Source organism: Brachionichthys hirsutus, chromosome 16 (assembly GCF_040956055.1).
Source record: "Brachionichthys hirsutus isolate HB-005 chromosome 16, CSIRO-AGI_Bhir_v1, whole genome shotgun sequence".
NCBI classification, from domain to species: Eukaryota; Metazoa; Chordata; class Actinopteri; order Lophiiformes; family Brachionichthyidae; genus Brachionichthys; species Brachionichthys hirsutus.
The window spans coordinates 524,992-538,737 of record NC_090912.1 but is presented as its reverse complement, the minus strand read 5'-3'; the positions used below and the strand labels follow the sequence as shown (position 1 = coordinate 538,737).

General features: G+C 53.0%; 4 protein-coding genes across 4 annotated transcripts; 1 reads left to right on the top strand and 3 right to left on the bottom strand.

Annotated features, from left to right (window-relative positions):
* Positions 1–362: 362 nt before the first annotated feature.
* On the bottom strand, positions 363–2,605 carry syngr1a (synaptogyrin 1a). Its single transcript, XM_068749443.1, has 4 exons — positions 2,504–2,605; positions 1,647–1,884; positions 1,426–1,571; positions 363–488 (listed from the first exon to the last, which is right to left on the bottom strand). The coding sequence occupies exons 1-4, from the start codon at positions 2,603–2,605 to the stop codon at positions 363–365; spliced, it is 612 nt and encodes a 203-aa protein (XP_068605544.1).
* Positions 2,606–3,513: 908 nt separating this feature from the next.
* On the top strand, positions 3,514–6,335 carry sgf29 (SAGA complex associated factor 29). Its single transcript, XM_068749421.1, has 10 exons — positions 3,514–3,595; positions 4,138–4,211; positions 4,281–4,356; positions 4,431–4,503; positions 4,734–4,798; positions 4,876–5,005; positions 5,085–5,231; positions 5,305–5,340; positions 5,815–5,977; positions 6,056–6,335. Exons 2-10 carry the CDS (start codon positions 4,146–4,148, stop codon positions 6,170–6,172), a joined length of 873 nt encoding a protein of 290 aa, XP_068605522.1. The 5' UTR covers positions 3,514–3,595; positions 4,138–4,145; the 3' UTR covers positions 6,173–6,335.
* A 127-nt stretch (positions 6,336–6,462) lies between these two features.
* Positions 6,463–10,644, bottom strand: spns1 (SPNS lysolipid transporter 1, lysophospholipid). Its single transcript, XM_068749398.1, has 13 exons — positions 10,464–10,644; positions 9,737–9,949; positions 9,333–9,398; positions 8,946–9,082; positions 8,666–8,817; positions 8,408–8,474; positions 8,193–8,335; positions 7,945–8,112; positions 7,671–7,860; positions 7,531–7,596; positions 7,348–7,446; positions 7,034–7,202; positions 6,463–6,941 (listed from the first exon to the last, which is right to left on the bottom strand). Exons 2-13 carry the CDS (start codon positions 9,939–9,941, stop codon positions 6,874–6,876), a joined length of 1,530 nt encoding a protein of 509 aa, XP_068605499.1. The 5' UTR covers positions 9,942–9,949; positions 10,464–10,644; the 3' UTR covers positions 6,463–6,873.
* A 123-nt stretch (positions 10,645–10,767) lies between these two features.
* nfatc2ip (nuclear factor of activated T cells 2 interacting protein) lies at positions 10,768–13,418 on the bottom strand. The gene is given in 10 exon segments (XM_068749450.1): positions 10,768–11,164; positions 11,252–11,355; positions 11,622–11,766; positions 11,852–12,059; positions 12,136–12,215; positions 12,292–12,367; positions 12,454–12,470; positions 12,473–12,514; positions 12,598–12,696; positions 13,360–13,418. Coding segments are annotated over 10 exon segments (945 nt in total). The 5' UTR covers positions 13,372–13,418; the 3' UTR covers positions 10,768–11,002.
* Between the last annotated feature and the right edge of the window lie 328 nt (positions 13,419–13,746).

The window sequence follows — 13,746 nt, the reverse complement described above, 5'->3', positions numbered from 1 at the left end:
CAGGAAGTGAAAATTAAAGTTTTAAATATTGATCCAGGAAGTGCCAATCATCGAAGGCTGGATCAGAACCAACTGGACCTTCCCGTCAGTTACAACAGGACAAGCGTCTCGGATGAAATGTCTTCGCCCCCTAAATTTAAGTCCCGCTGCTTGTGATCCAATCTTCAGAGGGCCCACCTGATTGGCTTGTCCTTCAGAATGTGATTGGCTGCTGATGGATACCAGCTTGTATTGGACCTTCAGGGTATAAGACTTTAGAAGACTCACTTTAAACGGATGTCTCTCTGCTTAGCTGTGTCCTGGGATAAGAGGACCTTGAATGAACTACGGTCCACCATCTTTCACTCTGACGTCCCACCTGTTTAAGCCTCGGTGGGCGGGGCTTCCTCCAGAGCTTCCTGCTGATTGGGGTCAATGTATTCACCGCTGAACGTGACAGAATCAGCTCCCAATTTAAATGTGTAGACAGCCAGTAGACATTGGACAGCCTGAAGATACAAAGAACAATCAAATAAAGAACTTTATAGTGTTTGCTGTCACCCCCACTGCTAATTTAAACAACATCAGTTAACAAAGATAACTGTTCTCGCTACAATAACAAGTTTATGTAGCTATGATGCCTGTAACGCAAGCTAATGACAGCAAATATCAACTATCATAATTAGTATGAGCTAATGTCAGCTATCACAGATCTGACTGGTTGTCAGCAGGGGGCAGTAGTGTCCATTAATATTTAAAACTTTAATTTTCAGTTCACATTTCATTACATATCACTCATTAATAAAAATATAAAACGAAATGACACACCATGACATTACAATAAGAATAATAGGAATAAGAATAACACAAAATAGCATTACAGAAAGTTCCTAAACTATCTCCAGCACATCTGAGGAAGAAAAGGGTCAATGTCACCATGGTAACAGTAAGGCACTTTGGGCACTTAAAGCAACCAATCAGAATGAGCTGGAAAACAGGAAGCGGAGGAAGCCTCGTCTGTGATTGGCTGAAGGAGAGAGGCGTGTTAGGGTGTTTCTGTCTCTCGGGCGACCGCAGGGCTGAACAGTTTGTCGTACTCTTCTTCAAACGAGACTCTCTTCAGACGCTCCAGCGACAGAAGAGTGAGGCCTCCCTTTACACACAACGTATCACACAGACGACAACAACACACAACAACACACAAACAAACACGTTTAATCTGTGTCAGCAGAATGAGAATCAAATTAACCTGGACAGGTGTATGCACTCTGAGGGCTTTCAGGTGTTCCTATCCAATCACCTTCACAGGCTGACCTGCTGCACTCTGTGATGCATTCATAGGGAAACAGCGCCATCTCCCGGGGGGAGGCGTTACTGCACCTCCGTGGAAGGTGCAGTAATGGAGACAGGATGGAGGGTGTCAGGTGAGCAGGCTCAGGTACTCACCCAGGTGAAGACAGAGAAGAAGGAGAAGATGATGGAAGCTCTGGCGGCGGCGGCTCCTTCATTCAGGGGGATGTCTTCTATTTGAGAGACCTGCCACTGATTGGCCAGAAAACAGAAGCCCACAAACCAGACCAGAGACCAGAGAGCTGCAGAAACCACAAGTCACACGGTGTAAACAACTAGACGAGTAACGATGACGCAAGCAGGAGGTGGAGTCTCACCTGAGACCCCGATGTCAGCCATGACGGCCTTCTTTCTGTCCTTCACACCGCTGATCTGGGGAAAGTAAACGTCCAGCGCCAGGAAGGCGGTGCTGCACAGGAAACAAAGCGTTCCCATGGAGATGGCGTAGCTACAGGCGTTCTGGTTGCGGTTGAAGATGCAGAACTCCTGGAAGTCTTCCGGGCGGTTAGTATAACCCTCGTTGGCGACGCAGCCGAGGATCACGATGGAGAAGAGCTGCGAACAAACAGGAGCTAGCTCATGCTAACAGACGCATAGATCCACAGTGGGAGAAGCTAGATGCTAAGATTGAGGCTTCCAAACAGAACATTGGAACCTTCGTGAAGGTTCTAACAAACTTAACAAGTTTGAGTCAGACAAAAGAAGCTTTGTTTAAATGATAAATAGTGAATTGTCCAATCAGGGCAGAGCTGAGAACAGTCAGCTGTTGGTGGAGAAGTCTTGTGTTGAAGCTCAGGAATGTTAAGGCCAGTCTCATGACACACACACACACACGCGCACACACACACACACACACACACACACACACACACACACACACACAAATCAGAGCTAACAGACACGAAATAAAAACAATCAGAATAACTCCACCAGAACAAGAACAAGAAATTAAAACAGCAGGAGATGAAGCAAACTGGGACGAGCTAGCTAGCTAGCTAGCACCAGCCTCAGACTAAAGTAACCAGAAACTAAGCGTCCGTCAACAAACTACAGAAACCCACCGATAAACCACGGTGAAAACACATCGGTGATTAGCGTAGCCAGCTAGCATGTTTGCACATAAATGACCCCGGGGGAGGGGGGGGGGGGGTTATCAATGCATGGTCAGACTCACCCAGCAGAGGACCCTCACGATGGTCTGAGGCTGTCTGAAGAAGGTCTGGGGGTCAAAGACTCCTCCTGCCTTTCCTGCCCCGTACGCCTGGAATCCATCCATTCACACTGGGTTCGGTTCCCCAGACCAGTAAGGACCAATTCTACTCAAGCAACTGGATCCAGGATGCCCAGTGTCTCTGTCCCAGAACATCTAGTTTGGCTCTTTTTCTTTGAGTTATGTGAGGAGCCTCTGGTTGGTCTTGTACTGCAGTAACAAACGATAATCTGTTCTAATCCTCCTCATCCTCCCTGAAACACTGTGGGTAATTCACCCTGAACCCGCTCTCAAAGGCAGCGGCCCGCCTTCAACCAGCTCCACCAATCACATGTTTTCATTTGCTTGTTTCCCGTATCTCATTGTCTTGGAATAAAAACTCTGATTAAACTGCACATTTATTCGCAAACTCAACTTTAACAAATTTACTATTTAAAAGTCCTGAAAACAAATCTTCAGAATTAAAAATAAAAAACGAATAATCCGTACCTGATATGGGTAAGGAATTAATAATTAAAAAAGGACATTCCTGTTAAAAAATTATGTCTGAAAACTAATCCCGTCGGTATGAAAAGCAGTATACTGTACTTCAGATTCATGGGTTAAAATTGCTTCTGTGTATCAGTGAACTAGTGGTAGTAATAGTAGAACTAGTCGTGGGGTTAGCTGTTTGTGGGTTAATCCCCTACTAAATATAACCCGATGCCTGTTTGATAGAAACTACAGAAAAAGGATCAGGTGCTGATCGTGGTCTGAATACCACGGCGCATGTTGTTATTGTTTATCTGAATGCACAAAATGATTTAAAGTGGACTTTAAAGAGGACTGGAAAGAGGCTTCCTCAGGGATCCACGACCTAAGAGGAACACGTGACCTGATGGACGCACTCTGCAGCAGCAGCGCCTGTCCGCTCCACCTGCTGTTGCTCACTCTGTCCAGACGGGGGCGGTGTGAAGAAGTGGCGCGCTGACTCCTCAAAACAAAGAAGAAGAAGGCGAAGAAGCGTAGCCGCGTAGTTCGCGATTAATTTGTGAATATGTAAGAAAGACGAACTCGGTAAGTGATGTCACGAAATATAACATATATCTCTCATGGTCAGTCGCTTCAGTTTAAATGTTTAACGCTATTAATTTGACTCCTCGATGACAAAATTCGCCGTTTAGCTAGCAATCTAGCTAAATCCAGTGAAAGACACGAACCAAGTATGAGCGGCTCTGCTAGCCTGAACGTTAACAATGCTAACCAGTTTCAGTGAATAAATTAGCACTTTAGCCGCCAGCCCGTCTGAAACAAGCAAACACTGGGCTGCTTCCTCCCCCCGAAGCCAGAATATCGTGTTTCAAGCCACCCGACCGTAAACGGAGGCTAAACCGGAATCCATGTGAAAAAGCACCAATTCAGTCAAATAGTGAGATTCACCGGCCAAATGAAGCTCAAAATACTTTAGACAATCTGATGGGATCCACTTTGTAATTCGGCGCTCATGCAATGTACAATTAAATCCAGTATTAAAAGTTTTAAACAGTTTGATCAGCTCTTAACTTCACCGGTCTGTTTTTTTTTCTGTCCCCTGACTGGACTTCATTTGGACCCTGAAGGTGGACACATGTCGGCTGATACTAAGATCGCAGAGCTGCTCACAGAGCTTCACCAGCTCATCAAGCAAACGCAGGTAAACTAGTCCCCCCCCAGGGGTGCAATGCACCTGGACAGATGTTCTCACTCATGTCTGTCCTGACAGGAGGAGCGGTCCCGCAGCGAACACAATCTCCTCAACATCCAGAAAACACACGAGCGGATGCAGACGGAGAACAAAAGTCCGTCGCCATGGTGACTCTGTACAGGCGCTGAGGATTTGCTCGTGTTCTCATTGTTCATCGTTCCCCTGCAGCGTCTCCGTACTACCGCAACAAGCTGAGGGGGCTGTACACCACCGCCAAGGCAGACGCCGAGGCCGAGTGCAGGTGGGTCGCCCCGTCGGCTCGGCTCCAGCCGTGACCCAGTAGGAACACGTTCACTCAAATACTCAGATTTCACGATGTTCTGCACTTCACTTCATTCTGAAACAGGCGTCCGTAGCTTTTAGCTTTAACTCCCGGATGTTTCAGGTGAAAATCGAACCCGCCTGTTTCGGATTTTGGGAGCAACGACCTGAATATCCCTGATTTATTTTCTTCTTTATGGCCTCTCGCAGCATTCTGCGTCACGCTCTGGATAAAATAGCTGAGATCAAGTCTTTGTTGGAGGAGAGGAGGATAGGTGAGGGTTTGACGGGGGGGGGGGGGGGGGGAGAACCAGAACCGAACAGTTTAAAACATGACCAATATCCTCCACAGCTGCTAAGATGGCGGGCGTTTACAGTGACAGCGACCCGCCCAGGAAGACGATGAGGCGAGGCGTCCTGATGACGCTCCTCCAGCAGTCGGCCATGACGCTCCCTCTGTGGATCGGCAAACCCGGAGAGAGGTTTAGCAGAACGCGCCGAGTGAAAGCTAACTAACCGCTGCTACAGAAACACCCCTAACACCGTTGACCCCCCCGGCAGCCCCCCTCCTCTCTGCGGGGCGACCCCAGCCAGCAGCGACTACGTGGCCAAGCAGGGCGACAAGGTGGCGGCGAGGGTGAAGGCCGTGGACGGAGACGAGCAGTGGATCCTGGCGGAGGTGGTCAGCTACAACCACGCCACCAACAAGTGAGTCGCTGGGGCGCGGTCCCGACGGCGGCAGGATGTGACATCACAGATCTGACCCTTCTTCTCCCTCCAGGTACGAAGTGGACGACATCGACGAAGAAGGCAAAGAGTGAGCGTTGGTCGCCGGCAGGCAGACTACGGCCCGCGGGCCGCATTCGGCCCTCTGGGCTTGTCAATCCGGCCCGACGAGGTCGTCCAAGTTATATTTAGGGCACGTCCCACCGGGAGGAGACCACGGGGAAGACCCAGGACACGCTGGAGAGACTGTCTCTCGGCTGGCCTGGGAACGCCTCGGGATCCCCCCGGAAGAGCTAGAGGAAGTGGCCGGGGAGACGGAAGTCTGGGTTTCCCTGCTTAGGCTGCTGCCCCCGCGACCCGGCCCCGGATAAGCGGAAGAAAATGGATGGATGGATAGATTTTATATTTATAATATATAAATATAATTAAACCTCATCCGTTTGACCTTCTCCTGTAAAAGGCCGAATCCTTTCTGTAATGGTTTTAACATGTGGACGGGTCCAGGATCCGGGCTCCTCTCGGGTCCAGGATCTGGTCTCCGGTCTAAGTCTTTGCTCCCCGCCAGGCGACACACCCTGAGCCGGCGGCGGATCATCCCCCTGCCTCAGTGGAAGGCCAACCCGGAGACCGACCCAGAGGCCCTGTTCAGCAAGGACCAGCTGGTGCTGGCCCTCTACCCCCAGACCACCTGCTTCTACCGGGCCCTCATCCACACCCCCCCACACAGGGTGAGGCCGACGGCGGCGCCACACGCTGACGTTTGATTGGTTCTCCCGGTGTCCCGCTAACGAGGCGTTTGTCCGCAGCCTCAGGACGACTACTCGGTCCTGTTCGAGGACACGTCGTACGCCGACGGCTACTCGCCGCCGCTCAACGTGGCTCAGAGATACGTGGTCGCCTGCAAAGAGAACAAGAAGAAGTGACGGCTGCCGGGACGAAACCGGCTTCGACGTTAGCCGCGGCGTTTGCAGCTTCCTGCACGTCCTGAACGTCCATCACATACGAACTGGATGAAAGTAACAGAGCAGCATCGCCACAGACCATCCATGTTGGACACGTTTTACCCACAATGCAATGAGAGGAAAATAAACATCTGTTTGTCTCCATACAGCAGAGGTAGCATCTGTTAGCATCCAGCTAAGCTGCCTCCGCTTTACCGCCGACGGTCTTTTTCCGTTTTCTGATCGATAATAAAATGTATGTTTGGAAACGCTTTGCTCGACTCACACTCGGTTCCTTTATTACTGAAACGATGTCATCAATACTCAGCTCTGATGGATCAATAGCGCTTCAGATTATTCACGAACAAACCAACAGGTTTTCCTGTTTATTCACTAGAAAGGTAAAATAATCGGAGGAACCGATGAGCGTTCATCTAAAATCCTTGTTTTCTTGTTCTTGTATTCACTAAAACAAGTTTGGGACTTTTGAAACCAGTAAAACCAGCAGGAGCCCGTTTACGACCCGGTTTGGGAGGCTGGTTCCAGATCAGTCCCACTGAAGGTAGAACGACGACGGACCTACGGAGCAGCTTCCGTCGTCTGGAAACGTCCGACAAAGACCTGCCCCAGAAGTCTGTTTACTGTCCCACAGGTGTGTTTGGACCTCGGGCAGGGGACCGGCCTCAGATCAGGACGCTGGACACCGAGACACTAGTGGACCGCCCACTTTTTGGCACAACGATCGGCTCGTCTGTCGACAGAAAGCAGAAGAACGACTGACTCTGCTTGTGAGAACGTTTATGGGAGGAAATGTCGTCTTCATCACAGTTCAGGTCGTCTCACCTGCCGTGACGCAGTTCTCCGCCCGGTGGCGGTCTCTCTCGATGTAAACGGAGGTGGCGAGAAAGAAGGCTCCGCCCACCACGGACACAAAGGCACAGAGCAGCAGGGAGAACTGGAGGGAGCGGAACCGCCAGAGGAAGGACTCCCTCTTCCTCAGGGAGTCGGAGAGCTGAGGAAGAGGAGAAGAGGAGAGAAGGTCGCCAACGAAACGGCATCGTGGTCAGCGCAACCAGGAAGTGTCCACACGCCCCGCGGACCCCAGTCTGTTCTGCTGCTAGCATTAGCTGCTAGCATTAGCCCCTATCCGTACGTACCACTCCGATCAGGTACGGACTTCCTGCGTCTCCCAGGAGATGCGAGATGACGATCTGCAGCGCCTCGGCGGTGGCGCGGCGGGTGGGAACGACCACGTACTGACAGACGGATGGAGACGTGAGCGTTTAGGCCTTACGGAACGCCGCCGAAGCTCGCCGAGCACGAGCAGAGGCGGTCCTCACCAGCAGAATGTCCGCCACGATGGCCCAGTTCATGGACAGGAACGTCTCCCCGAGGAAGATGAAGACCTGCGTGGGGAGGGGGGAACACGTCAGAGGCGTTCCGATGACAGCGGTCGCCCCGAACGGCGAGGAAGACTCACGTATGTGGCGGCCGTGCTGGTCTGAGCGAACACCACGGCCAGGTAGAGGAACGGCGCCGAGAGCAGCAGCCCGGCGGCGCAGACCAGCGGGTCGGCCCTGGGCGTCCTCGTCCTCAGCTTCCGACTGATCAGCACGCCACTGGCCACGCCCAACACACCTGTGATGCAGGTGATGACCCCGAACACCAGGCTGTCACAGGAGAAACGGCGCGAGGGGCGTCGTCTCGTGTGAATCCCGATTCTGGGAGGCCGGCGAGTTGAACGCGGACGCTACCTCTCCGAGGCGGCGCAGTTCCCCTCGGACGTGTTCCCCTCGTCGCAGGGGCCCTTCACGCCGGCGAAGACCGCCGCCCTGGAGAGGAACGTTGGCGCCCAGAGAGCCAGAGAGCCGGTGACGAACGCCACCGCCGTGAAGCCGAAGGTCGACAGCACGAAGCTGTGGCTGCGGAGGAAGCGGGTCACGGCGCCATTTAAACCGGATCGGTATTAAGTGACGAGTCACGCCACGAAGGCGGGACCTACTTCTGGCTCAGAGCCCGCAGGTCCGTCAGCCAGCTGGTCCGGCGCAGGTGGTGTCCTGGGCGGGCCTCAACGGTGCCTCTTTTCGGCTCCTTGACCACCAAGAGCAGCAGCGCCACAGCGAGGAGTCCGAACCCCGGAGTCACCTGAGGACAGACGTTAACCAGCGAGACGCCGTCCACACCCCCGACGTCCGTCGGCCAAAGCGGGACACTCACCCGCAGAGCCCAGTGCCAGTCCCCGGTCGCCGTCTCCACCTGGGAGCCCACGATGTAGCCGAGACCACTGGGAACAGAACCACAGGAAGTGTTCGCCTCATCCTGCTCGCTGGGCCGCTACGTAGCTAGCACGGGACGGTTAGCCAGCAGCGAGCACAGCCGGCGGCTAGGAGCTAACAGCTTAGCCGGCGGCTAGGAGCTAACAGCCTAGCTTCAGCCACCAGCTGCTGGTTGGAGCTACAGAAACAGGAAACCCACCTGCCCACAGGAATAGCGAAATAAAAGATGGAGAGCATGTTGGTCCTCTTTTCCTTGACGTAGAGATCGGCGATGACGGTGGGAGCGATGGTGGAGTAACTCGCTTCTCCCACGCCAACCAGGCCTCGAGTCAACAGCAGCAGCCAGAAATGCTTCAGGGCAAGAGGAGTCGATGGTCAAGCGTTAAAACCAGGGCGGCGTCCACGGCGACGCAACGACGGCGTCCACGGCGACGCAACGACGGCGTCCACGGCGACGCAACGACGGCGGCGGGACTCACTCCTTGCGGCGTGAAGGAGCTGCCCAGAGTGACCATAGCCCAGAACAAGATGCCAGCGCTCATGATGAACTTCCTGTTGTACCTGTCGCCCAGGTAACCAAAGACCGGCGCCAGGAACATGTAGCTGCAGATGAACACTGGAGGGAAACCAAAAGAACATTGATGAAACTAAAATCTGAAAGACATGACGGCTGGCCAATCACAGCAGCGACAGGTAAGACGGCCCAAACTCACGTTTACATTCCTGAACGCTCTAAACGCACAAAACCGAAACCAAACTACGGCGAAAGAAATAAAACATCGACATCTTTGATCTCTGCTACGGTGTGACAAAAAACACGAAGACGGACGAGACGTTCCCACGCCGCTCGGAGCGGATCTTCTTACCCGTTTGCAGTAAGCCGGACTTCCCATCGTTGATGCCAAAGTAATCCTGTATTCGTGGGAGAACACCTGGGGGGCGGGGGGGGGGGGGCAGTGGAACAGAACGCAGCTGTTAAAGAGAGATCAAAAGACCAGCGCTGGACAGTCGACGCCCCCGTGGACCTGAAAGGCTGCAATCAATTACTGATAGGACAAATAATTAGTGATGAAACAGCTCGTGGGGGGGGGGGGGGGGGCACCCAGGGATCAATTAGGATCACTGAAAGATCATTAAATCTGAATTCTTTCCTCTCTTCTAAACGACGACACCGTTCTTCTGATTCCTTCCGTTTCCTGTCTGGAGAACATGTGATCAGCGTGCCAGGCTGTGATTGGCCGATGGCCGGGCTGTGATTGGCCGACGGTACCTGCCACGGTGAACCTGTCCATGTAGTTGAGCAGGTTGACGTAACACAGGATGGCGACGGTCGCCGCTGCTCGCACTCTGGACACGCCGCTGCCAGGCTCCTCCTCCTCCGGCTGCTGATTGGCCACCACGCCGGCGTGCTCCTCCGCCTCGCTCTCATCGGAGAGGAACGGCGCCGATTCGGATGTGGGCTCGCCCGAGAACATGACCGCCACTGGGGGGGGGAGACGAGCAGCGGCGGTTAGAATTCCCTTTAAACCATTTTAAACACAAACGCAAATATTCACTGATGACATCACAAACATCTCAGTCGAAGAGCAAACTGATTGATCGATTGATCAGAGCCGGACAGAGTCCCCTCCGTCAGCTAATCAATACACGAACAATCGCTCTGATTGGTCGGATTTCATGCTGCAAACATTTACAATCCTTTACACAAAGTCTCAATCAGCTCACCGGTAAACCGCGGAGCCCGGACGGGAACGGGATTCGGTGAAACCGATTCAGCACAAGATCCGGATCTCGAGAGGGAAGAGAAAGGAGCAGCAGCGGTCACGTGACCGCAGGAGTATTTATCGCTGACGTCAAGACAAAAGTCGTCTTCTTGTTTTGGGAGTGACGTCATGTTATCCAAAAGCCCAACTAACGATCCTTCCGGTTCACCGAGCCTTTGAGAGAAAACGTCGCCGGTCGCAGCTAAAGCTAGCCGCTAGCTTGTCGTTGTTTACCTGGAGGATGAGTCGGGTGGGCGCCTCTTCCTCCTTCCCGCCGCCGGTCGGACGCTTCGTTCGACCCGCACTCGGTTCTTAACGCCGTCCGGAGCCCATTCTGACGCTTAACGGTCCAAAGTCCTCCCGCGAAGCTCGAACGTCTTCACTCCAGCCCTCCTCTCAGGTCGATACCGAGCGGCGCCGCCATGATGAAATACGACACCCTCACGTGACGTACGAGCAGGTCACGTGACGGGAGTCTGCGGGAAGCGGGACTCGGAGCGCTCCTCCCCGACAGAGCAAGAAGAAGCAGTGACGGTCTCAATAAAGTTTTTATTTTAATTTATTTAAATGTCCTGAGATGTTATTGAATCTTTATTCGGCTGTCAGAACTGGTAGAATAATAATAATAATAATAATAATAATGCTTCAATTAAAATATTACATCAAAAAGCTACAGTCAGTTAATTTAAGGTATAAACACATTTAGAAAAGTGCATAAAAATATGAAGCACCGGCCGCCAGCCTTCTAACGCCCGTCGGGACAACCCGGCGGCTTAGATCCAGACTTCGATGATGTCTCCGTCCTCCATGTCCAGCTGAGCCGGCGTCTGACCGGGCGTCAGTTTGGATCCCTCGAAATAGAAGCGGGCCACTTCTCCGGTGCCGGCAGACATGCGGGACAGATAATGGGCGAAGACGGAGCCCAGGGGCGCATCCTGAAACACACGGGGGGGGGGGGGTGATGACATCACGGGCTGCCAACACAAACGCAGCACGGCGGAGAAGGAGGCGGAGCTACGAACCCTGAGCACAGAGAACTCCAGGGAAGAGTCTCGGGCTTTGCCCTGCAGCCTTATGGAGATGCTGCCGCCGCCGGCTTTATCCTCCGTCGCCATGACGACACAGTCTGCTCCAGAAAAGAAGTCCCACGTGAGACCTGAGCTCTGCCGTTACGCTACCGGGTGAGTTATCAGCAATGAGGAGCAGCGGATCGGTCCCACCGGATCCACCGGTCCCACCGGACCCACCGGTCCCACCGGACCCACCGGACCCACCGCATCCACCGGATCCACCGGTCCCACCGGACCCACCGCATCCACCGGTCCCACCGGACCCACCGGACCCACCGCATCCACCGGACCCACCGGACCCACCGCTGGGCCTGCGACTCACCCAGGATGTCGGCGATGCCGATGCCGAGCTCGCCGATGGTCGAGGCGGTCGGAAGCTCGACGTCGTCCCTCAACAGCAGGAGGCGGGGAGGAGGAACGGCGAGGATGACCGACAGCTGGGACACCACGTCCCGCAGAGGCGCCGACTACAAACACAAAGCTGTGTGGGATGAAGGCGGCGACGGCGCCGCGGCGAGCCGGACGTTCTGGGAGGAGTTTGGAGCAACGCACCGACAGCACCGGAATCCTGTGGATATCCGTCCGGCAGCGGATCTTCAGCGGGATCTGTCGGACCGGAGAGCCGTATGGAGAGGCCTGATTGCGAGGGGGAGGGGCATCATCATCATCTGTACAGGGCAGAAGTGGGCGGGGTCCGGTCCCGTGCTGGCGTTCCGGCGACAGAAGGGAGCCGAGCGCCCGGAGCTTTTTATTGACCTCACTGAGGAAGAAGCTTGTTTCAGGTTCAAGAGAAAGAGGCGCCGGCGCCGGCGGCAGGATGAAGAGCCCGGACCGACCTGATGGTCTTCTTCACCTTCCTGGAGTGTTTCCTGGCCGGACTCTGGGGGGCGGGGGAGACGGACAGCGAGCGACGTCCCTGATGAGAATGAGAAAGCCATTTAACCCCTTGGTGTTCCAGGATGTGACTTTAGGGGGCGTCTCTGATGACTCACGCGTCCTCCTCCTCCTCGCCGTCTCCGACGACGACGGCCGCAGCCGGTGAAAACTGCCACCACAAACGCCCAGCACCTGTTCAAAGACAAAGGGTTAATAAAGACCCAGGCGCACCTGAGGCGTTCTCCTCGGGTCCTCCTCGGGTTCTCCTCGGGTTCTACCTGCGGCGTACTTCCCCTGGAACGCCCCCGCCCGGGGCTTCAGCTTCAGGCTGCTGCTGACCTGAAACAACCACGAACGTTCCGCGGAGATCAAACGCTGACGGAGAGAAGCGGCGTGTTCTGGGGCCGGCGCCGCAGACGCACCTTGTTGGAGTAGACGGGCACCGGGACGACGGCCGAGGGGTCGAGGATGCGTCGGCGTTTGGGCGGTGCCTTTATGGGCGGTTCCTCACTGTCAGGCACCTGGGGAGCAGACGGTGACGTCACATTCAGCCCCCCCCCCCCCCCCCCCTCCATGTCGATTTATGAATCTAATGAACTAAATATATAAATCTGAAACTCATCTCAATTTAATTAAATTAAGGTCAAAAACAACAACCAAAAGCAACAGGCCCCCATAAGGCGCTAAATATATCGCATTAGTGATTTATTTATATTTAATAGAGTTTAGATTCACATTCAGTTTAACGTTATTTTAACTGTTGAGAGCGGAAGTTGAGATTAGCTTTAGCTAAGCATTATTGGCTACCTTTAAATGGCCGTTTTGTTTACGGTCACGTCACAGTACGAAAGTGCCAGAACTTCCGTTTGGCGGTTAAATCGGTAATCGTTTGTTAATAAATCGGAAGCGACGTGAAAACGAGCAACGGTTGTCTCTGACGTCACCCCAGGCTTTTATTCTGAAGCACTGCGGCTCCTTTAACAGAAGCTAACAGACCGATGCTAACAGCTAGCCAGGGATTCGAACGTCCGGTTAGTCGATGACGGTGACGTTTTATTTTATTGTTCCTGCTCAAACCCTTCGCGTTCAGTTTTACTGAAACAGCCCTGAACTTCAAACGTTTTGTTAAGATCGGAAGTTTCGTTGTTTTGAATCGATGACGCAACAAATCCATCCCCACTCACCCGCTCGGCCATAGCGGTTTCGTTTCCGCGCGCTGCTTGACCGGTGTCTCATTAAATTCCGTCCGTGTGAAACAACGATTACCGAAGAAGTTTGCGGAGACGCTTTTACGCCAAAACAGTTACTGCTGTCAAAAACCCTGATGTGGAAATGTTGCATATATAAATATAAATATGATAATAATAACACAGTATAATAAGTCGCTCTACATGTATACATAAAATAAAAACAGCAAATCAATACAGACAATAAAATAGGAACTTGAAAATAAAATTATACATTAAAATATAGTTGCAAAACTATATTTTGAGAATGTTCAGTAAACATAAACTCGACAGATCCTCTCAGCAAGAGCTCAAGTTTACTTTCATCCAAAATATCAATTAATG